The following is a 24,387-nucleotide window of genomic DNA, read 5'->3' as shown; positions in this document are numbered from 1 at the left end:
AAATCAGAAGTCATGCTGTATGTTTTTTTTGGTATCAGTATGAGTTCAGAAAATGAAATTAAGCCTAGCAAATGGGAAAAATAACACTAGTTCTGTCTGCTTGCATGACAGATTCACTCCTGATTTTACATCTTCGTGGGTAATCCGGGAGCTAACCCTGGTGACTGCTGCGGATCTGGAGTTCCACTTCACCCTCAACGTGACTCTTCCTCACCATTTGTTACCCCTGTGTGCAGATGTGGTGCCAGGACCCAGCTGGGAGGAGTCTTTCTGGCGGCTCACTGTCCTCTTTGTAAGGTAATGTGTTCAGAGCTTCTGGTGACCCACTGGTGAGAGATCAGCATGCACTTCTGGCTTGTGGTAGATGTGATGATAGGGCCTAAATGTCTGCTGCGTCTAAGTCTTTTGGGAGTACTGCCAGCTGTCTGCAGGACCTTGTGTGATCCAGTTGCCTGTGGTAGAATTGAGAAGCATTTCATGCTTCTCCTGCTGATAAACTCCCATGTTAGGCTTGGAAAGAAGACGGGTTAGGTATTCCCACAGGAAGAGCCAGAGGGTACCCCTCTTGCTAGAAGATTTACTTCCCCATCCATAGAGATGCATGTGGAACCTGTTAGTCCCTGCATGTCATCAGTAGAATGGAGCGGACTGATGGCTTATCTTAAAGTATTTCTGGAAAATTAACATATTTATGGGATTTCAGACACCTGAGTAAGGACCTGCTTTTCCTTTTGCTTCCTCCTTTCATGTATTAAAAAATATGTATCTCTTATTGTTGGCTCTTGTTACGAACACTGATAAAGATGCTACCCCAGAAAGAGTTGTCTTACATTAGCTAACTCATTGCTTGTACACGGTAAACTGTTTTAGGAGGCCTGTACTTTGTACAACAGTTCAGGGTTCTGCTCTTAATTAGGTTTTTGTTGTCTTCCTTACTAACCTTTCATACTGTGAGTGTGAGTTGAATGCTGTTTGTGGCAAATGATTTCTGATGTCTTCATTGCACTGAACCCTGAATTCCTGCCATCAGGACCAGCAAGGAGTGAACACAAATGTCATGGTGATCTATATACATACCAGTGCATGTATAATTGAGATCATTATGCACACTTGTTCGGCTTGCATTGTTGTTTTGATGCTGGAAACAGAGCACAATTGAACAGTAAGAGTAACCATGTAACGTGGCTCTAGATGCAACAGAAGGATACCACAGGGATTTGAAAAATCAGGAGTTTCTCATTCTGTTTTCCAGCTGACAAATTTTATCCTATATGAGAAGATGATTTGATGAATTACAGAGCTTTTCATTCTGATTGATTTATGTTTGGTGTAATTAATGTGCTAGAGATAAAGAGAAGGCATTTCGCAGCTTCAGTTTTACCTCAGAAGAACAATGCCATTTGTAGCCCATTTTATGTCAGGATTTTCTCTAGGTAGCAGAAGAGACAATTGTAAATAAATAACAAACTAGTGATATAACTGACATGTACTCTGTAGATGTGTCATGCTATGGTATGTTGTCATTGTGTTGAGTGAGATTTCTTTCTAACTAATTTTTAAACCAAGTGTTGGTTTTCTTTTCTATTTTTTTTTTCTTTTAGATTTTTCATTATGAAGCTCAAGGCTGAGTTACTTTTTGCCACGCTACAACTAGCTAGGGCCATGATGTTTAATAAAAAGGGGGAGGGGAACCATTGGAACTGTTACTTATTTTGTGTTTTCCTATCAGCTGTTTTCTTTAAAATTACTAACAAAATATTTGAAAAGTGCATCTTGTTACGAGATTTGTAACTTTCATTGAACATTCCTGAAAATTGTAGACACCAGTGTTTGTTGTTTTTCTTTGACAGTTTGTCCCTGCTTGGTGTGATCCTGATAGCCTTCCAGCAAGCCCAGTATATTCTAGCAGAGTTCATGAAATCAAGACAGAGGCCAAATCCTAGTTCTTCATCCCAGCAGAACAGCAACTCTGTTGATGTCATCAGCTCTGATTCCTACAAGTAAAAACACTTTCCTCTTCTTTTGATTTGCATTTTTTGCACCTGTTTAATATGCAGTAGTTCTTTCTGTCTGTTGGTACTTTGACATTGCTGTGGAGTCATTTAGGTCTTGTTCAAAGCAACCTCCTTCAGAGAGCTTCAGTGTTGCAGCATGTATTTATCCCTTCAGAAGAGAAATGGAAGAACTCAAGGGTTTATTCATCTTGTAAATTGTCAGTAGTACACAAGATAGAAGTTGTGCAATAGCATTAATGGATACACCATACGCAGCAGCCTTACAAAATTAAGAATGGCAAATGATGTTAATGGCCCTCAAACCTGACCTCCTGGTTGGTCAGTTAAGCATTTGTTCAAGCATGTAAGTGTCTTTGAAGTATGAGCACATACTTAGTCTTTCTCAACTTCCACTGAAATCAGAATGTGAGTAGCTGGTATGATACATTGAAGACCTAACAAAATCTCAGCTTGTGAATATGCCCCCTTTCATTTTATTACAAAAATATCCCATAAAACAACTTATGATAGTCTCATAGATGTTTAAAAAACAAAAAGGCAACTCAATTTGTCTTTTTTTTTTTTTTCCCCAGGGGAAGCTGTAAGACATTTATGGATTCCTATAGTTCATCAGATAAAGGCAAAGGGAAGGGCTTCCTGTCTGTAGGCACTTCGTCCAGCCGAAGTCAAAATGCAGCCAAAAGAAGTCCGGCGACCTACAGCCACTCTCAGAAGAAACACAAATGTTCAGTTTACTACAGTAAGCAAAAGCCAAACACAGCAGCTGGCAATGCCATTGCAGCTACTGATGAGAAGCAAAATCAGATTGCGGAGAACCAAATCTCAGCACCAAAAGAGGACATTTGCACTGATGTTGTCAGTGAGAACTGGGTAACTCTAAAATATGCAAATGGCATAAATGTTAACAAGAATTTAACTCTTCCAGAAAACTTTCTGGGCAAAGAAGAAACTGCACTGAAAAATACAGTTCTCATTAAAAATACTTCTTCAGAGTGTGATCTGAAGGAAGATCTTCAAACATGTATGTTTCCTAAGGAAACTAACCTTAAAGCTCCAGAAAATCTAGTTGAGCTCAAAGAACAGGAGTTCTGTCCTGTGAAGATGTCTAAGAAGCTACCTGAAAGTCACTTGTCAAGAAGTTCACCTCTGCAACAGCCAGAACTGCAAGAAATTTCTAGGAAAAATAATGGTATCTTTCTTATTTTTAATTTCTATCTTAGCTTCACAGCTAAAAATTTTAAGACAATCACAAGAATACTTTGAGTGGAAAGTAGATCAGGAAGATGTTTCTTCTGCAATTTTGTTTTGACTTAGGAGCTCAGCAAAGTAGTTATATTTTGAAAACTGACGTTTTCTGAAGCTATGTTGTCTCTGGTCTATGGCAGTTTATTTTGTGAATGAACTGTATGTAACACAGGGATTTGGGGCCCTGCTGTAGTGTATTTCTGTTGGCTTCACTGGTTGCTTACCCTTTGTGTCCTTACCTGTTAGATATGGCAGGTACCAGTGTGCTGTCTCAGGAGTGAAAGCAGGGTAATTTTATTCTTACTTACAAAATTTTTTTGAGATTCTTCATCCATTCCTAAACTGCAAAAACTTACTCCTTCTTTGCTTTGAATTAAAAAAAAATCAGTAATTACATCTTACCTGTTTTTATGTACATAGCAAGGTAACTTTGAGTACAGACTGCAGATACCATGTTCATACATAAACCAGTTGGGAGATACTACAATTATTTTCATTAGCACAAATTCCACCTTGAGAAAGCAGTACTGACAAATACTTTGTAATCAGTGGTAAAGCACTAAAGGTAACCTGCTGAAGGGTCTGTTGGCAGTTCTATTTATGTATTTGCACTGTCAGGGTTTTGATTATTTCCTTTGGTAGGGTCAATGAAGCCTAAAAAGGATCCCAGCAGAGGATAGTGGCTCAGCTGGGCAGCTCAGCCAGCTGTTGAGAATGGCCTCCTTATTTTTTCTTCACCTCTTTGCTTTCGTTACACAAGAGTACTTCCTCATAAGCACCTCAAGAAGAGAAACTTCTAGTGCTGCAACTATCCTAAAGAAAGTGTGGTTTCCCTTTGTCTTCACAGTGGATGCCGAGGACACTTTGGAGTCTTGAAGATCCAAATAAAGGCTGGCCTTACTTTGATTTACCCTCTTTTTAGAAGTTTTCTTCACAAGATTGCAGGGTTTTTCTGATTGTTTTTAAGCCCAAAGTTCTCTGGCTTCCAGTTCTACCCTCCAAAGTCCATGGCTGGGACCCGAGTAGCTCAAACTTGGATGAGATGAGTAGGGATGGGGTAATTTGTGTGTGTAAGAGTAGTGTGCCCATAAGCATGAATTGATACAGAGGTACTTTTTGTAGCTGCTATCAGAATACTTACACAGCATTAGCTGTTGATTTTGAAATTTTCAGCATCATCAGCCTAGGTGCTAGTCCCCTAGTGTTTCGGAAAACAACTCAAATCATGCTTTTTAGTTTGCTCCCTTTGTGTTTTTTTTTTTTTTTTTTTTTTTTCCTTTTTTAAGGAGGTAGGCCACAGTGAAAGTAGAAACTAATGTAGTTATGATTGGGAGCCCATTCAGTTCCCAAGCAAACTTGTGTTACTTTTTAATTGTAGGGAATAACCAGCAAGTGCCTCTCAGGAATGAAACTGAAAACTGTGAGACCTTAAAAAAGCAGATCAACCTAAAGCCTTCCACTGAGAAAAAGATTAATAAGGGACCTAAGGAAGAGACTCTGTGCTGTGCAAAAGAGGAGATTACTTCTTCTGAGGTTTGTATTGCTGTCTTTCTGCTTTTTAAATTTAAAATAATCTCCTTGTTACTTATTTGCACGTATAGGTATGTTTGTATGTATATGTGGGGACTGTTATGTACGGGGAGACATGTCTAAAACCCTGCAAATCAGATGAATGAGGAAGTAATGCAGTTGTACTGTCCCACATCCCATGCATATTAATGATGAGCCATTTGGGTAAAAGTTAAAATAGCCCCTATATTGTGATACTGGCTGTATCACAGCCAGACATGTTCTTCCTTACCAGAGCAGGCACAGAAGGGCTGGGATCTAATGCCAGTTGTTAGCCATGATAATGAAGTGGGAGCAAACCCTAGAGAGGAAGTGGTCTAGATGGGTGTATTTCCCTTCGTTCAGACACCTAATCTGCAAATATAGGACTTTGTGTAAGAAATTTGCATTTAGGAACAGAGCAAGCAGAAGCCCCATGACAGATTGTGAAGCTGCTGAGAAGGATCATTCTCCATCCTTGTTTTTGGAGCACGTGATAAACAATATGCATTGCATGTGTTATGGGCAGTGTAAAACACTTAAAAAAATTTCATCTGGTAATTAAAAATTAATAAGAAGAATCCAAGAATTTGGTTTGTGTGTGTTTTGTCTACTGGATAGGAGCTGCATGACAATAAAGTGTAATGATGATTAGTGCTCGAGGAATATGTACGAGAAAAGATGGGATACAGTCTTGTTTTGGGAATTGTTACAGACTCCTTGTGTGTGGCTGATGGTGCTCATTTTTTGTTTCCCGAATTTCTTAGTCACTGTTCTTTGTTGGTTAAGTTACCCCATAATTTCTTCAGTTGTAATTCAAATGAATGCCCCCCCCCCAGCTGCTGAGGAAAGGGAGGATTTATTGCTGCTGAACTTGCACACAAACTGATCATAAATTTGGCAGATGTTTTTTGTTTTTAGCACGTTGGGGATTTTATTGACTGCCTTCCTTTTTCTCCCTGTATTTTTTTTTCCCCTGGAAGTCAGGGCTAGATGGTGTGAGGGGTGAAATGCTAACATTGGGAATTCAAAAATTTCTCTCTCATCATCTGTTGGTGTCTTGAAGGACAGAGTCTTGGAAAGACTGATCAAGTGGATGGTGTTGGAAAGAGGAAGTGCTGTGGAGAGATACTAAATCATATAGTAACTATGCAATTGGGGTTGAGTTGTTTTGTCCAGTGAAATTTAGCAAGAAAATCTGATAGAGTTCATTTTACCGTATAAAATGAAGTTACCTCGGTATGTATTCTCAGCTTTTTCTCTTTTTTAAACCTTCAGCAAGAAGATGCATTTAGGAAGAAGAAACCTCAGGAGAAGAAGGAAGGAAATGTGTCAAACATAAATTGGAATAGAAATAGAACATCTAGAAAGAATAAGAAAAAGAATGTTAATATATCTACAAGGTATGTGTTGCCTCACCAAGTCATGAAGAAATCCAGAGCTGCTGTAATGTTTCCGCAAGCTTTTGCTGAGTTTTGCATAGTACATTAGGCAGATCGCTTTATCTTGTTAAATAAACACTCTGTAGTCCTGGCTTGAGGCTTTATTGTTAAGAATGTGCACTACTAAATATCGCCAGCAAAAGAAATATTTATCCATTTGTAAATCTGTATATATATAGACGCACCCCATTCTGCGTAGCAGTGGTTGCTCTCTGGTACAGTCTGGAATTTGCTGTCTCTGAGGTTTGGATGGTTAACTTCCTTTCCATTATTGTGTTGTGTGGATAAGATCCAGTCGTGTTTTCTGTTCAGTGGAAAAAGGAAGACTAAATTGTTAAAACTATTCCACTGTCAGGAGAATCATCTGCTGTATTGAGTAACTTAGGGAATATTGTCTTCTGGTAGTTTTGAAAGAGGAAGACAAGATAAAGTTACTTTCATTTTTGCCATAATGATTAAGAAGTATCTACCTCAGGGAAGCAGATGTGTAGTATCACCGGGGCTTCGTAGATAAGCATTAACAAGTTAGAGCAGCACTAAATTCAAAAGTATTTCGAGATCGCCTTGGGAAGTTGCTTTTTTTTTCCCCCCGAGATTCATTTAAATGCATTTCTGAAGTCAACTGTAAACTACTATATTAAATGTTTTTTCATATTTTTATAAGTTTAAGCTATTTTGAGTGTTGTTAAAAATACAAATAGTAAATTAGTGCTAGGACAGAAAAGCTTACTAGGAGAAAATCCTTTTCTTCCTCCCACAGTCCTTTGAATTAAGGTCACAATCCTACAAAGCCTTCACTGACTTCATTTTTATTGTGAGTGGTCCTGTTGAGGTCAGTGGACTTAACAAGGAGATTGCAAAATCTGAAGAGGTTGTTATAACCCAATTAATATTCATTGGGGGAAGTCTGCTTATGTGTAATTCCTTGCAGTATGCAGACATTTGCAGGTAGGAAGGATAAAACATGAAATCACTGAAATTTTGTGATTGTTCCTTCATCTGATTCAGTAGTTGCCCCTTTCTGAGTTAAGATGTAGCCATATCCTTCCTGTAGAAACTTGACAGCTGGATTTTATTCCTTCTCCCTTAATACTCTGATTGGATCCAGATATTTCAATTTTACTAGCACAACCTTGAGATTACTTCAGATCTTACAACCAGATTATTCTGGTTATAATTATGCCAATGAAATAGATGTCAGGCACATTTTTCCTGTGAACCTAGATCTCCATACGGTGCTAGACTGTGTTTATTACTGTAACGTATGAATGCCTTCTGCAAGTGCATTAGAGAACGGAGTTAAACATACACATGCAGTCTTGCTCCTCCTGCTGAGAAGTAGCAGTCCATATGAGGGATATAGCATTTTGGGAAAGCCTTAACAGATGTTTTTTTAAGTTTCTGTAAAGTTGGGGAATAAAACTCCTTGTCCTTTTCCTTGCCCCGCATTCTGACTTGGTAGCCTTTTGAGTTAAAGTGTTTAATACCTGAAAAAGTGCGATTGAAATGTGATGTGCAAATGTGTTTCTTTGGGTGTGGTTGTATTAGGGTCCCCGAGCAGAGTGAGTTGAAGCACATGTGCAGCGAATATGAAAGACCGGATCTGAGAGCTAATATTGGAATAAGAGCCTGGTGTCCTCAGGGTGATGGGGAAAATTGCAAAGCAGACCAGAAATCTGGGAGCTTGTCTATACAGGGAGAAACAGGTATGCAATCTTAATTGTCAGACTGAAGAAATGTGAGATATTTTTGTGGCAATAGAATAGTTTTCCTTTCCTAAGACCTTTTTGCCCCTCTTGGCTTCACACCCTTACACTGAGATGGCAGGGCTGGCAGGGGGACCAATGCCAGCAGTGATAATACCTGCTCGTTTCTGAAGGGCACCGTGTGCTTCCTCCATGGGGTGGTTCTCAGCACAAATCAGCAGATGTCGGTCTGAAGCCATAGCAGATTGTTCTTGGGCAAAGGACTGATGGTTGGCTTGTGCGTCCAGGTTCTGCTGGTGCTAACTGAGGCAGCTGTATTGCTGAGGCCACCTCTGGAATAAGCAGGCTGAAGGAGGTGTAAGGCTCCCTAAGGCCTGTGAGATTGTCTCCCTGATGAGATGCTAAGGAAGGAGAATCTATCACTTATGGATTCATTGCTTGTAACTTCTGTTGCTTTTAGTGTGCATGTTCCCAGAGTCAGAATGTTTCCTGTTTCAGATAATAACAGTGTATTTCAATGAGCAGTATTGCTTCCTATTTCATAACTATTGCCTGTAACTGCACAGTGCCCTGACTTGTGTTCATTGTGCTGGGGATCTCAGTCAGGTCATAAGCTCCTCGTGCTGTAGGGCCTGGTGTGTTTATCTTGGTGAGGCTATCAGTAGATACTGATTTCTGTCCTGCTATCAGGAAATTTAGAAAAATCACGTCTCAGTAGCTTTTCACTTCAACTGAAAGACTCTTTTTTTCCAAAACCTCTTTAGAAAGCTTTTATCAACGGTCCAAAAAGAAGTGTTTGGAGAAGTTTTGTTCTGATTCAAGCTCAGATTGTGGAAGTTCATCAGGAAGTGTTCGTGCCAGTCGTGGGAGCTGGGGTAGCTGGAGCAGTACCAGCAGTTCTGACGGAGATAAAAAGCCCATGATTACTGCCAGGCATTTTCTTCCATCCAGTAAGTTCTGCAAACATCACCTCTGCACAATAGTGGGGAGAGTTTGTCTTCCTTCTGAATGGGAAGGGCTGCCACAGCATGGAGTATGTAGCTTGCCTTTTATAGGAGAAAATATCTCTCAGAAACAGTAGGACAGATGCTTGGTATTGGGGGAGGGAAGTATCACAGGTTTTGTGGAGATGAGGATGAGCTGTCCAGGCTACAGAGAGTATCAGAACAATACAGAGGAGGTGTCCTCTGCACTGAGGAGCTGCCCAATTAGTTTCCATGGAACTGAGAGTGACTAGTCAAAGCAATTTATGTCTTTGACTTCGTTACATCACATCAATCTCATAAAAATGCAATCTTCTTGTTAGAGCTATTTAAGAAAGTTCACAAATGAGAAACGTGTGAAAGCAGTTCAGAACGAATCTCAGGGTGCTGGGATTGGATAGGCATATTTGAAGTAGAAGTAGCCAGGAGGCCTGAGCCACTTCATGGGGCGTGAGAAGTGGCAACTATGGTTCATCACTGCATCTTTTTGAACGCCTGAATACCATTTACGTAGTTGGAAGTCCAAAATTCTGTCACTGCCATTGCTAGCCAGATTGCTGTAGTGATAGAAGTAGATTTAAAATGCTGAAGTGACACAAGTAAAAATCACTTCGAGTACCTGAAAGAAGTTATTTTGAATAATCTTAAAAATGAGCATACATTTTTATGTATATTTGTGTGTGTAGAAAATTTCAAAACCTGACGTTATGAAGTTTCTATTTGATGGGTCTCAACCTGTGATGCAATGGATAATGATTTGTGGGCAATACTTTCAAATTGTATTGCCTCTTAAAAGTCATTCCAAATACAAAATGAATATGATAGTAACAAGGAATCTATCCATTAAAATTAAGTGTGATAATCACTTATAAGTCACAAAATACGCTTAAGACCCTGGGGAAATAGCACATTTTGCAGCTAGTGATACTCCAGTCTGAAAGAAAAACTGGTTAAAACCATTGAGTTCATCTGTGTGAATGAATATTCTGTGCATACTTCTTTTTTTTAGGATCTTTGATTTTTCACAGTCATTCTTTTCTTTAGGAGAGAATATTTCACAAAATGATTTTCCATCTGAAACTCCTATCACTTTAAATCTGTCTCATAACATCTGCAATACCAGGTAAAAAATAAATAAATTTGAATCTACACCTGTAAGACATTAAAGAAACTCCATCAACTTGAAAACTTGTCTCATTTTGATGAATCATACCTATCTGTTGTCTTACTATATTTTGTGATCCTCTAATTGGACTTTCTATTTGAAAAAGAAGAATCTTCTTCAGTATGTGAGAAGATCTATACAATTGTGACAGAAAATGGATTGTGCTGGGGTAATATGATAAATACTTCCAAATGTAAAATGAAATTGGGGGAAAAAAGGAAGTGATTTTTTCCCCTCTAATTTATTCCAGATCTTAGCAACTTACTGCATTTCCTTTGGCACTTAGTTTTATTAAAGTAATAATCGTTTTAAAAAAAAATGGAAGTGAGACTTTCAAGTTGATGTTATTCTTTTAATGAAAATAATGTTCTAGGATATACAGCATGAAAATTGATTTCCCCCTACCCCACATTCCTTTCTACTTCTTTGCTGTTGTAGAGATAGCATCTACAGTTTTTATTACTATGAATCCTCGCTTCACTTCTCATTCATGACTGTCTGTTTTCACTAGCAGAAATAATTTAATCCTTTTCCTCTGGGATTCTGGTTCTTAAAAATGCCTTTCCACTCACATTAACTAGTTTCTTTGGCATTCAGTGAATACAAAATCGGTGTTCATATGTGTCTGTGTGTCTTCATGCACATAAAAGTAAACTTGTCTGAAAGTTGTTGGGAGCATTGAAACATCATGTGAGATCCTACTCATCTTAATGGAATATAGCTTTGTTTCGGATTTCAAGAGGAGAGGTGTTGAATTAAGTTGCAATAGGTTGGATAACAAACCTGGGATAATTAAGATGTATTTGTTTTGCGTGTGTAATTAGTAGATGGCTTTCAATTTTGAAAAATTGCTCAGTGGTAATTTAAGGAAAATCAGGAAAGAAGTTGGGAAAGCAATAGCAGCTATGATATTCACCAGAATATTTTTACATTTTTGTATCTTTCCTGTGAAGTACTTTGGATTATTAAACATGAGTGCCTTGATTTAAGAAATGAAATTTTCTTTTCATTTAGCAGAGACATGAACAGCATTCCCCAGTATCCTGAAACCTTATGTCCCAATTTCACTGACATAGCTGCAGATCCTGACAAGAACAAAGGTCAGTTACTTAATTAGCAACTTAAGCTGGCTTTGCACACTATTTGTCAAGCAGTTTCAATGATGTTGCTAATAACCCATGTAAACACAAAATTCATAGAGATGTTGTTAGAATTTGAATGACTTCTAAGCAAGTTAAGATCAAAGTTAGCAAACAGTCTTACAGCTTTGATGTTCTTTTGAATCTTCTCTGTGTTAAGACAGCATTTAGCTTTCAGCTTATGTTTTAGGTATTCTTTGTTTTTTCTTCTCTTGCTTTGCATAGGTTTATGTCTAAAAGTAATGTGGTTGGGAGATAACACTGATCCTTACGTTAAAATGAAGTTCAGCATCAAAGCGAATTTGACCATTTTTCTCTCCAAATGTCCACAATAAGGACTTGCCCTTTTTGAAAGGAATAACGAAGAAGGACTGGATCAGGCTTTTAAAACTCTGAGTTTTTATTGTTTCTGTTTTATTTGTATTCAGTTCTGACCTGTTCACTGGAGTTCATAACAGCAAAAGGCTCTACATGGTGAGGTGGAGTTTGAAAACTGTTTAAAACACACAGCTCTTTAAGCAGCAGAGCCGTCTGCCTGCAGCTGTGCCTTTTGCTGTAGGATTAACATGTCTGGCAAGGTACAAAGGCTGATTAAGCTTCTGTGGTGTAGATATTACGAATTGCTGTCATGTGAAATAATGAAATTGAGCTAACTTTGCAACCATTGTCTCATAAAGACTGTTAATTTGGATCTTTTTCCTTTATCCAGCTATGTTTTCATAGTTGATAGGAACAACATGTCTTTGGGCAGTTAGGTGTTCAGACTGTAGAGAGCACCACGGTGAATATGTGCTCTACAGGCTAAATGCAGCCATAGCAAGTTCACCTAATGTTCGTTCATGGATAGCTCTGGCAGCACTGCCCATACATTAAAAACCTGAATGTTCCTGCTGCATTTATGTGGCTGTACTTCAGACCTGGTTACCGAATGAAGGGTGGGGGCAAAAGAGAGGCTGGTGGGGATCATGTCCCCAGATCATGTGGAAGGGCGCTGTGTTGCCACCGATGATCAATGAGTTGAGAATTCTTCACAGGAGTTTCTTGCCCTGCTTTGTGGAATTTCAAATTCTTGGTTCAGGTCCTTTTTTTTTTTTTTTTTTTTTTTTTTTTTTTTTTTTAACAAATAGAAATTTTGAGCTTTGTTTAAAAATTGGCCTTTTCACATAAATAGGTTCATTGGCATCGCTGGATTATCTTTCACATGGATCTGAATATCACGAATGACATTTGATTCTCAGAGCTTATGCAAGCTTCCTTCCTGTTTTCCATTTCGTTCCTGTTCCCCTGTTTAGGTCTTTACCCAGCAGGAGACTTGTGGCCTGCCCAGCCAGTCTGCCTGACAAACAGCCTAAACTACAACCTTGAGAATAATATACCGTGTATGATCCAAGAAACGCCCTCGGTCCACAACAGGCAAGTTATGTCTCATGTCAACAGTATGGCTAACACTTTGTTCAGGTTTCTGTGATACAGAGCACTGCACTTAAGCCTACTTCATAATATTTGTAAGGCAGATGATAGAAGCAACAGCACAAATTTGATTTTAACTATCTCCTGTTTTTTTATACTTTCCATTAGTACATCATGATTAATTTTGCTCAGACAAATTCACTGGTGTTCCTATTCGTGTGTAGATATTCCAGAACTTCTATTCAAATTTAATTAAATACTTGCTGGAAAATTTTTAATTTCTTCCAGTTCTTTTGCATGACCAGGCAGAGGGCCTGCCTTTTAGGTTTGCTTTCCTCTTGCTAAACACATGGCTTCTGTATATCAGAGGGAATGTTATGCAGTATGTACTTGTGTTATATGGCATAAACGGACATTGTTAAATAAAATAAAATAGCCCAGTGTGAAGATGGTATATGAAAAAAAGTTGGTTGGGCTATTTGATCAGGCTCTGTGTAGATTTGAGTCAATTTTCGTACAGCAGTGAACTTGAGTCCTTCTTGTACTAGAGACTTTCTGCACTGTAAATTTTACTAATGCGAAATTCACGACAAACTAGGGAGAAGAAATACTCTGGCAGTGCAGTGCTGTCAGTTCTTCAGGTCATGTCCTGTCATCCAAAACGACAGAGTGGTAACACAGAAATCCCCAAGTGACGATCTTGTGTTTCTAACCAGGCTGCTAACCTCAACTGTAAACTGGTGTGTCAACAAACCGCAGTCCTGATGATTTGGAATAATGGCCAGCAGTCTGTCTGGCTCTAAGTCAGATCTTTAAGAATTGCTCTTGAAAGACTTATTGAAATACTTGAATTATTTTAATGAAAATAAGTATAATCCTTTCACTAAGCATGTGTAGTTTAGAAAACGTTGCTGAACAGGGCTCTCATGCTTGTGGTGGGGACAGGAGAAATGCCCATATTGAGTGCTATTCATAGAAATGCTAGAGAATGCATTACGTTTCCTCTTATTTCAAATCACTTCACTTTCTATCTACTACTCTTGTGGTTGTTGAAAAGAAATAGAATTACTTTCTTTTTCTGGAGGAAGAAGTTGAGCCCCACTAGGTGTTGCAGAACTCTGGTAGCTGTCATTGCAAATTGTTCATCCTCCTGGGAGGGAAAAAGAGCTCAGCAAGATAATCGCTCTGATTACATACTGGCAGAGAGTGGTTACTGGCAGGATTTGTATGGCAAGTGGAATGTGAAAAGCCTAATCATGAGTTACAGGCATTTTACACCCAACAGCTTTACAGTAAATAAGTATGTCTAAATAATTTTCAGAAGTTCTGCAAACTGCTTCTAACAGCAGGTTTTTCCTTTTTCTCGGGACAGCTTCATTGACTGGAACGCAACTTGTGACAGCCAGTTTTCCAACATGTATTGTCCATTAGAGATGAACGAATATGGTGCTTTCCCAGAAGGTGAGATGAAGTAAAACTGAAGTTATCACTGAGCATATTTTCTCTCTGTTCTTTGAAACAAAAAAGAGTTTGTCTATAAGCATTTGGACATTCATTGCTTGACCAAACGTTGCACTTTCCAGCTGACCGGGTGCTCTATCGAAAAAAAAGCACAATCTGTGTGTGGTAGATGAGAACATTGATCTTTGTATAGACATTTTAAGCCTGAAAATCCAGCATACAGTCCTTACTCTGAGACAGAATAGAGAGAAGTGCTTGTGACCGCAATATTACACAATTCTTTTTGCACAATTTTCTTTGTTTCTCTTCTGGCAGGCTTCTGCCTTCCAGTGTGTGAAACAGAAGGCCTCTTGTGACCAATTACCTTTCCAGGCTAGAGTTTCTTGGCTTGGGACGCATACTGGCAAGAACCTAAAATTCTTTAGCATTACCTAAGCAATAATTAAAAGTCAAGCTACAGTATCACAGGCAGCACGGTGTTCCCTCGGGTGCTTAGCACTGAGGCCTGTTGGCAGTGAAGCCAGGGTAGGCTCTGCCATGCACGTTCTGCAGCTAATAAAGGCTCCTTTCTCCATTAAAGAGATTGCCTACTCTTTACCCCGTCCTCCTGATAGCAATTTGTTAGTGGGTGCCTGGTACAAAATGGTAGCCTTGTTAACAGAAGTTGTTACGCTTCGCTGCTGCATTGCCTGGAAGCTGCCTTAAGTCACCAAAAGCTTAGGTTGGTTCCAGCATGTCTCGCTCCAAGAAGATTCAGCATTCCTCCACAGAAACGTTAGCAGTGTTTACATTGCAAAAGCCTTATTTTGTCTTCCTCGTTTTTATAAACTGTAGAAAACATGAACTACCCCAGTGGCTTCCCAGGTACGGCCGCAGTGCAGAACACAGCCTTCATTGACCAGAGCTGCCCCTCCACCTGGAATGCGCCTCCCAACATGCCGCCCGCCTGGGAGCCCGCCAGTTATGTCAACTCCACGGTGAGTATTGTCACTGCCAGGCTGTCTCTGTGTGCACCTCTTCAAAAACCTTCTCAGTGCATGCCCGTCTGTCCCTTACCTATCGCTTGCATGTTCCTCGTGATTCCTTCAAGTAGCCTGATGTACGTGTTTGGTGCTGGTGTTGGTAGCACGGCTTTTTCCCACTTGCTGGTCAGGGTTGTTACTCAGCTTTGTCTATTAAATGGCAAGATAGATCACTTTTTTTTTGCCTGAAAATTGATGCAAATCATTTTACATATGGAAAAACATTTTGGACTTATGTAGTCTACCGAGACTTTTCCCTATCAAAATCAACCTTTCCAGATGAGGATAAAATACAAAAAGTGCTGACAGCAAAACCCAGAGAGATTTGAAAATGGTGGGGCTGAATGGACAGCTGCTCTCAGTGACTTTGACAGTCTTTTTTTGCTAGGAAATCCAAGTGATTTAAGCTGGATTTGTGCAGATTTCTGAATGCTGACTTTGACCTGTTACGCTCTGGACTAGCCATGCTTATGTCATCCCATAGTGCAATGTATGGCTGACTTCAGTTCAAGGTGGTCTTTAATTGCAACCACCTTCTCTTCTGCTCATATTTCTTATATATTAGAAGAAAAAACTGTACTTACAGTATGCTTGTTTTGAAGAAAACTAAGCAAATAAAGCAAGAAATATTTCTAACTGCAAAAATGAAAATTCACCTATATTTAAAAAGTGGCAAAACTGGTAGAATTCTGTTTCCTGAAATAAATGTAACTTTATGCCATATTTTATTCAAGAATGCCAGGAAATACAGAAGGTAGAGATTGGAAAATACATTAGATAATTCAGCTCATTTCCCTGTTGAGCTTTTCCCCACAATACTTTTCAGTGTTTCATTCAGTTTTAAAAGTCCCAAGACTTCCATGACCTTCTCCAAGAGACTTCCTCACAGGCTAACACATCTTGCTCTCCAGGAGGTTCTTTATAAGCTTTCGAATTTTTTCTGACTGAATTCCCTGGCTCCCAGTTATATTCTCTTTTCCATGCTGAATATCCCTTTTTGCTTCTGGTGTGCATAATCTTTCAGTACTGACACATACTTCAACCCTTTAACTTTCTTTCCTTAGTTGTCCTTCTCTTTTAATTTTAACTCCTGAACCCATGCATGGCGCTCTTCACGTGTCGTCTGTTTATTCCTTGTATTTCTTAACAACCCAACCAGAACTGAGCATTGTATTCCTGTTACAATGATATTGGTGCCATGTAGAGAGCAGCTCATGCGGATTCATTTCATGAAGTGCCTTTCCATATGCACGCTAATGCTGCTGCAGTCTTTTGGGCAACCATATTGCTTTGCAAACTTGTGTAATTTTCTGCTTGTGTGTTTCCCAAGTTCTCTGCCTAAGTGCTGATTCCTCCCATTCAGTACATTTCCATCCATTCTTTGGCAAACAGGCCATTTTGCAGTTTCCCATGATGATTTTATCTTTCTCTACAGCCCTACCTCTCGAGCACCCGAAGCTTGTCTCCAATGTCTGGACTTTTTGGTTCCATCTGGGCACCTCAGAGCGATGTTTATGAAAGCTGCTGTCCTGTTAGTGCCACAACCCAGCACTCAACCCATGTTGAGAACCAGGCAGTTATGTGTAAGCAGGAATACTATCCAAGGTTTAACCCGTTCCGTGCCTACATGAACTTGGACATATGGACTACAGCAGCCAACCGAAATGCAAATTTCCCACTTTCAAGGGACTCGGGTTACTGTGGAAATGTGTGAAAGGAATTTGATTTCAAAATGTGAATAAAGATGCTTGCAATTTTGATTACTAGAGTAAGCTGGTTGTTGAATAGATTACAATGTTGGTGGATATTTTGGCACTTTTATATTGAAAATAAATTTTTTTTACTGAAGTCTGAGCATTCAGTGCATTTTGAGAAGCAAAACATTCAGGACACTGTTATTGTCAGGTGAAGGCTATAAATTTAAACCCCAAAATTTTTCAAGAAAAAAGTGTTAGGTTCTTAGAAGTATCCATGACCACATACTGCACATGTTTCTTCTGGAGTTTGCATTTTGTGGTATAAACTAGGTGTGTTTTAGCATTTGTAGGTGCATAATTACACCTGTAAATAATTGCATCTATGCCAAACTAACACTAGGGACCTGTTGATGCAAATCAGATATTTTCCATGTGGTGCCACTCTTATTGCTGACATAATTCTTTGTAGGTGTAAACTTCTGGCAGTAAAAAAGAAAAATAATGGCTGAACTGTGGCTTGCTTATCTGGCTTCAAAATGCAAACCATCAGTCGGACGATATTACACTTGTGCAGTGTGGGTGGGTGGGCACTTCTTTCAGGAGCTTTCCTTGCTAGTGACTCCTGATACCTTGCGTTTGGATTTCTAGCCTTCATGTTGCAATAGCGTTTCCAGTGCACTTAATTGCCCTTGTTTAAAATGCTTGTGCTTGAATTGGAACAAACCTTCCGTTGAGGGTGGAGTTCACACCACTCTCCAAACCAGAACAGCATTGTGTTAATTCATATTATGGGACCAAATCTTTGGGAAAGGCAACCAAGGAAGGGCTGTGACCCTGTTCAGGGCTGAATCTTTCCATCGTGCAAACTGTCTCTGCTGCCCATCCCCACAGAGCTTTTTGTTTTGGCATTGCAGGCTGTGGCTGGGTGTCTTCACTCTTCAGGTGTCAAAGAAAGGGGACAGCAGGGGGATTGTGGCATGTCCTCTGCAAGAGGGCTTGTCAAGTCTGGAGAAAGAGAGACCAAAGGGGCATCCAGCAGCAGCCTCTCCCCGCTGCTTGAAGGAGAGTTAGGAAGAGGACAGAAGCAGAGCCTGTGTGGTGGCTGCAGGCTTGGCAGCAACAGTCAAAGATTGCAGCTTGGGAGGCTCAGGTGGAGCAGGAAGAGGACGGGTTGTCCCGAGGAGTGAGTACATCTCAGAGGTGGTCGCAGCATTGCCTGCTCTAGTGGCAGTGACAGTCCTGTTCCATGTGGGAGGTGAGACCACCGGGGTCTGACAGCTGTTCTGAGGAGTTTGACAACTTCAGCAAGTTCTTGACTCTTCGCTGTTTCACCTGTTTTCCTCTTGCCCTTTGAACTCAGCCTGACAGGCAGACAAGCGTTATTAGACAACAAAATGCTGAAGTGCTCATGTTTGTTTTTATTTGAAGGTAGAGCAGCCAAGGCACTGTGAAATAGCTGATAAACCTGCATGCAAGGCTCCTCAGCAACCTGAGAGCCCACACGGTTCTGGCTCTGCCAGTCACATCATGTTGCTGAGCTATCGGAGCAGCTCCTCTGACATGCTGATGTTGGTCAGAAGATTTTGAAAGGGTGGTTGGGTGGCTTTTTAGGAAGCTGCTGCATTTAACTGCTCTGGCTGCTTATGTGGAAGGAGCTTCTAAGCCTTTCTTTGGTTTCAGTGTCAGAAAAGTGAGATCCTCACTGAATGCTTTTCAAAACTGTGGGTGTTTTAATGACTTTATCAGGAAATAGCACTAAGAGTCTTTGGCCACTTTCCATGATGTGTCTTGCTGGATGGGACTCTGTGACTATGGAGTTTAATAGTAATTGCTTGCGATTCTGAAGGAAAGTTCACATATTCATACGAACTTTGATGCTCCTGAACCAGTGCAAAGCCATGAGAAGGAGGCATAACCACAGATATGTTTTCTCTGCACCTATTGCCCATGGCAGGAGACTTCGGGAGGAATTGAGCGGGAGTGCATACACAATAAACATGGGGAAAAAAAATCAATTGATCATTTGGTTTGAAATGCAATGAAGTTCTTTATTCCCTGGATAATGTTGCTCATTTTATTGTATGCCCATTGAGTTTTGGAGGTGCAAAAGCAATGGAAAGAACACAGGATGCTCAGAGCTGCCATTGGTTAGCATACCCAATTTGTTCTGTTAGCTTCATCACTTTAATGGCATCTGTATGTTGCCTGCACTGAAGTGAAGCTTTTTTCCTCAAGCACCAGTACAAGGAGATGCTTTTCTTAGATTTGCAACAAACTGTAACACCAACAAAACCCCCCCACAGAGTTCTGATCAGCACCGAGTTCTTGTTCTAAGCAGCGTGTTATGTTCCAGGCTGAATAAATTGCTGAGAGAGAGAACAAACACAATAATCCAAGCAAAGACACTGGAGAGTTCAGGGAGAACAACAAAAATTAGAAATGTTTGGAAAAGAGCTCTATGAAAAACTCTGTTAGAGTGGTTAAAGTGCCAGCAACAGACAAGGGAAATGAGCCACAAACAACTTGAGAAATACTGCTGAGAAAGAAAACAATCATTCTCTTTAATCAAACCAGAACAGATCAAGAAGTAATTCCCCCAGGAGCTGGGTAGTATTAGGCAAAGTATCTCATATAACTTTTCATAACAATAACAAAGGAATGTAACAGGCTCATTAAGGTTACCAGGAATAATTGCTGCCATCAGGAGACATCTATAGCTTAATGAGTAATCCACGGCATACAAGCGGATTTGGGCTCAATTAAAAATCATCTTTCCCCTACAGTAAAGGGGAAGATGAAATAATAAATTCCACTACAAATTTCTTTGTACCAAAATTACTGTAATTCTACTAGAGTAGAACTGGAGAGGCTGCTTAAATGGATAGCTATAAAGACATCTAATTGTCTTGAGCAAAATAATTTCTAATTTATTGCCTTGTGCCAGGAATTCTTTTTAGCAGGGTCTTGAGTTTTGCCAATGTCTGTGAAACTGTTACCATTTTTCTGAGACTCTTCTGTGAAAGTTCTCAGTAAACTGAAGAAACACTTCAGTTTGCAAAGGGAAAAACAAGAATCATGGTATAAAAGAGTATCTTGCACAGTTCACTAGTGTGCTTGGTTATGGAGGGAGGGGGGAAATCAGGGGCAGTTACAAGCTTTCAGTGTGGATTTCTATCCTGCTGTGAATGCTACATAAACTCAGGATGTTCATCGTTTTCCCAAGAAGAGACTTGGAGAAGCACCAGCCACACCTGCTCCCTCTCCAGGCAGCCTTGTGGCTTCATGGACGCGCACTGGGGACTGGAGGTACTGAGGCTGAAGTTACTGCTGGCCTTGATTTGTGCCAGGCGTCTTGGCCAAGTCTGCCTCGTTTGTCCCTGGTTTCCATCCTGGATCCAGGGAATACTCTTGGCGCATTTCGTGAAGGTTTATAGGTACTGTGAGAGACGGTGAGTGTCTGTTCAGCTGTCCTAGCCCGTCCTGCAGGATTGGTGAGACCTGCACAGCGTTGGGCTGGAGAGCTGAGGGAAGAGGAGCATGCAGTGCTCCCCAGGACCCTGCCGGTAAGTGGGGCTGGCCCCACCGGGCTTGCCTCCTGCGGGGAGGGACCTGGACGGGCCAGGCTGGTCTTTGCGGTGGCGGATGGGGTGTTGCTTTCCAGCATTTGCTCTTTTCACTTCCAGTTTCGGGCAACGCCCGTTGCTTGTGCTTGTCCCTGAGTCACCCTGTTTGCCCTCTCCACATGCTTTCTTTGCTGTAAGCTCTTTGTGGGACAGGTGCAGGGTGGCATGTCCTCGTCACCACAGCCACGTTCTGGTAGCACCTTTGCTTCTTCTGCCCCATCCCGTTGTTGGGTCAGCCTCCCTGCATTTGGCAAGGCTTACTGTGTGCTCTCCACAGCACCTTTGGTGGGCTGAGCGTCCCCAGGGCTGCTGGGCTGGTGTCACCAGCAGCTCTGCCCACTCAGCATGGCTGCAGGGGGCTGGGCTTGCTCGCCTGACCTGGTGGAGGTGGGTGTCCCAGCAGGCCCGAGCGTTTCTGGCAGCAGTTGCCCATTTCTGCTGTGGTGGGCGAGAGGCCTGGCACTGTTCCCCATCTCCTCGAGCTGGGGGATGTGGAGTAGCACGGGGGAGGATTTCTTGTCCCAGCCCTACAAAGAGGTGTTGCAACTGAGGTCCTGGGAGCTTGCACCCACTGCTGTGGTCGTCACTAGAGGCACTGACCCAGGCGCTCCCCTGCTGATGCTCATCCCTTCATCCCTGGGGTGGCTTTCCCTGCAGAAGTCTCCTCTCTCTCCGTGCCTCCCCAACAAAAAAGCCTCCCTTGTCACTGTGCCTCACACACCATGTGGCTCACTTTTTCCACGGCCTCTGCTTTGCTTCATTTCTTTCCGGTCACTTAAACCGCAGCGGCCCAAGCCCTCAAACCCTTTTGAATTTTGGGGTGGCTGTGGAGGGTGGCAACAGTACCAGGGTGGTACTGCTGGGCTGCGTGCCTCTGGAGCTTTTGTTCGGGACTGCTGCTCGCAGGCTGGTGGTGGCCTGGGTGAGCAGGGACTGTGCCAACCCCAGCCACAGCGCTCCCCAGCCCACAAACCAGTGCTGGGTGAGCCAGTGACCAAGCTGCTTGTCCAGCACAAGCCGGACATTTAATTGCCTCCAGCCACTCTACCAGGAGGCAGGCCTGGCTCGCAGCCGAGCCTGTACACGTGTGTATGCACCTCCTGAGGTGCCTTGTCTCGGGGAGTGACCGCAGAGCTGCTCCTCAGCAAACCCAGCACCCATGCGGTGGTTTCGGGACGGCGCTGCTCCATCCCCCAGACCCGGTCTGTGGTGTGACGGGCTCAGCCAGACCTTGCTCCTCAAACCGCGCTGGCAAAATGCTTGGTTTGCTGGGAGCGGGTTGTTTGGTTTTAATTTTGACTGAATGTACAGTTTGTGGAGATAAGTCAGCGCTTTCACACGTCCTCCGTAGCACAGATGTGCGGGAAGCCTGTGCGCTGGACTCGCTACGGCTTCCAGAAGCGGCTACGTGGAAGGGAGGTGGTTGCCTCCGCGGCATCCGGGGGAAGCAGGATGCGCTGGGTTGGGGCTGTCTCGAAACTAGAAACACAACTTTCTTCTCGTGCAGGACGGTGGGTTGGGTGTTGTAGCGAGGCCATCAACACCCCACGAGGCCTGCTGGGGTTTCTGGTTCTGATTTTAGTGAGAGGCGGGTTTCACTTCATTCATACGGCATGGCCTTGTTAAAGTCAAGGTGTTGTGCAGTGCCACACGTGCAACACCAGAGCATGCAAGCCAGATGTCAAAATTGATAAAGAAACCCCGCAGAAGCAACAGAAAACACGGTAACCTTTCCATCACACTCCTCAGATGACACTGAGAGCGTGGCCGTGGGAGCATATTGCTCATTTCTTGGCTGCGCTTGCAGGGACAAAGCAGGGTGATGGCAGCGCCTGTGAGCAAATGGAAAATGATCTCATTGCTGCCCTGTGCACCCTGCAGCAGGGAAGCCCTTATCTCCTCTCTGCTCTCCTCAGGGCTGTGACCCATGGTGTGCTGCACCTGTAACCCCTTCTCATCAGCTAAGGACATTACGCCTACACCTGCCTTTGGGCTCCCACTGCTAGTACTGCATTGAGGTCACGCACTCTCCAAATGACTCTGAATGCCAAGTTTCAGCGTTTTCTGGTCCGTATATCCTCATCATGCAATGAATGCTCTTTCTGGGGCTGAAAGAAACCAGACCATAGGCATCTTCTGCTTAACCAAGGCCCAATTGCCCAGCTCGGGCACTTCCCCAGCACCCTGCTGCACCGTCACTCTGGTGAGCACAAACATCGTTCAGTCACCTTCTCCTAGTATGTTGCTGTCACTTTCTTCCTCATAGCTGTCTTCCTCTTTGTAAGCTTGCAGAGCTTGCTTGCAGTTGTAGCCTTGAACATCACATGTCTGCGTGGCCTGAACTTCCCATGGCTTTTGGGCTGGGGTGCTTCTGATGGCAATAGCAGTTTGGGACATGAATAAAGGACATGATGGTGGGCAGCCTGAACTAGCAGGGGCACGAGCCTTTCCTGCCTTCCCAAGCCTGAGGGATTTCTGCCTTCGGAGAGGTATTCGTAGGCAAAGTCCTGGGTTTCCTTTGTAATAGCTGAACTTCGTGATTCAGGTTGATACCCTACAGCAACATGCAACTTGCAGCAGTTGCTGTGCTGTCGCAATTAGTAGTGTGCCAAGCCCTCAGCTCACACTGTCGCTAAGGAAAGGTATCTGTGTACCTGTGAGAGATGCCCTGAATGTTTGTTGGTTGAGAGGTTGTTGGTTTAATGGTGTTATTTCTTTTATTCCTGAGAAATGAAGCTTTATTTCCACTTGAAACATTTTTGATAATTTGTTGGTTTAATGACTAAAACTTGTTGCAAGTAACTGTTTATAAAAACATTTCAAAATTCATAAGGGAGAGGTACCAATATAACAAATCTGTTAATTCCTACGTACTGGTTTTCTCAGTGGAGTATAAATCTGTTTGCATCGCTGAGAGGGACTTGCACAAAGCTCAGTAAGCTGCAGGTTTGGGTTGGGTTGGAAGGATCTCATATGCCGTTTGCTCTAATAGAGGAGCCTGAAGCCTAACCAAGGTAGTGTTCTTGCTGATGAGCTGACTTGAGGGATGAGTGAAAGGCTCTTAGATGGCTTGCTGTCTGACTTTCTCCTTGCCTTCTCATTTTTGCAGTCCTTTGTTTGGATGGCCAGCCCCATCCACAAACCCGTCGGGCAGGAGCTCAGCTGTCTTGGCCAAAACATCACTGGTATTTCGTATGAGAGGGCTTGTTAGAGAAGTCCTTAGAGGCAGAGTATTTTATTCTATAAATAAAAATAGGAAACAGATGGCACCAGTTTCAAAAGTTAAGTGGTTTTTAACTAGTCCAGTAACTAATGTTCTTATATACCTACAAAAATATTACAGTTTTATCTTTGTAAAGATCAAAAGAAAAACTTTGAAGCACTTGCCAGGCACATACAGTCATGCATTTTAATAGATGACAGACCAAATGTATACATACAGTAATGGGACTGACATGGTGATTTCAAATTCCCCCATCTATTCCTGCAGTGAATAAAGCATAATGACTGCTCTGTTTTTTGTTTGTTTGCTTGTTGTTTGTTTGTTTGGTTGGTTTTTGTTTAATTACAACTACTGTGGACTCAGTGTTGCCTCAAAACATACTGAAGATATGAAAAGAAGAGAGGAAAAATCTGAAAGTTAGAGGTCTGAGAGAGCCTGATAATGATGTATTTCATGGTAGGAAGAGGGAGAGCCTGTAGATCTGTGTGTAGATCTACAGATATCAATCTGTAGATATCCTAGATATCTTAATTATATCACCATCCCTGTGTGTTTAGGGCAATCCACTTTATCACAGATATCTGTTTTAACTTCCAGAAGGTGATGGGGAGAAGTAAGACCTCAGGACGCCTGGCTTAGTTTGGTACAAGTTGGCTCAGAGCTCGGCGTGGTCTCTTGGACAGGTTGTATTTATCATGTCTAAAGCTA

General features: G+C 41.9%; 1 protein-coding gene across 5 annotated transcripts in view; it reads left to right on the top strand.

The window, feature by feature from the left end:
• The window catches only part of TMEM131L (transmembrane 131 like), a 77,577-nt gene extending 60,636 nt beyond the window's left edge, over positions 1-16,941 (top strand). For 2 of the 5 annotated variants that reach the window (XM_082759142.1, XM_082759141.1), the window contains exons 23-35: positions 112-297; positions 1,851-2,000; positions 2,588-3,204; positions 4,639-4,793; positions 6,087-6,211; positions 7,799-7,956; positions 8,721-8,906; positions 9,984-10,062; positions 11,119-11,204; positions 12,536-12,656; positions 14,026-14,114; positions 14,949-15,091; positions 16,572-16,941. In XM_082759142.1, coding sequence (XP_082615268.1) covers positions 112-297; positions 1,851-2,000; positions 2,588-3,204; positions 4,639-4,793; positions 6,087-6,211; positions 7,799-7,956; positions 8,721-8,906; positions 9,984-10,062; positions 11,119-11,204; positions 12,536-12,656; positions 14,026-14,114; positions 14,949-15,091; positions 16,572-16,850 — 2,374 coding nt within the window. In that variant the 3' untranslated portion in view covers positions 16,851-16,941. Of the gene's footprint in view, positions 1-111; positions 298-1,850; positions 2,001-2,587; positions 3,205-4,638; positions 4,794-6,086; positions 6,212-7,798; positions 7,957-8,720; positions 8,907-9,948; positions 10,063-11,118; positions 11,205-12,535; positions 12,657-14,025; positions 14,115-14,948; positions 15,092-16,571 lie in introns of those variants that run through there. The other 3 variants (XM_082759143.1, XR_014317388.1, XM_082759144.1) reach the window with 3 other exon arrangements.
• Positions 16,942-24,387: the final 7,446 nt, after the last annotated feature.

This window comes from Aythya marila (assembly GCF_965140915.1).
Source record: "Aythya marila genome assembly, chromosome: 4".
NCBI lineage: Eukaryota > Metazoa > Chordata > Aves > Anseriformes > Anatidae > Aythya > Aythya marila.
The sequence above is the reverse complement of the archived record's forward strand: the minus strand, read 5'-3'. Positions and strand labels throughout refer to the sequence as shown.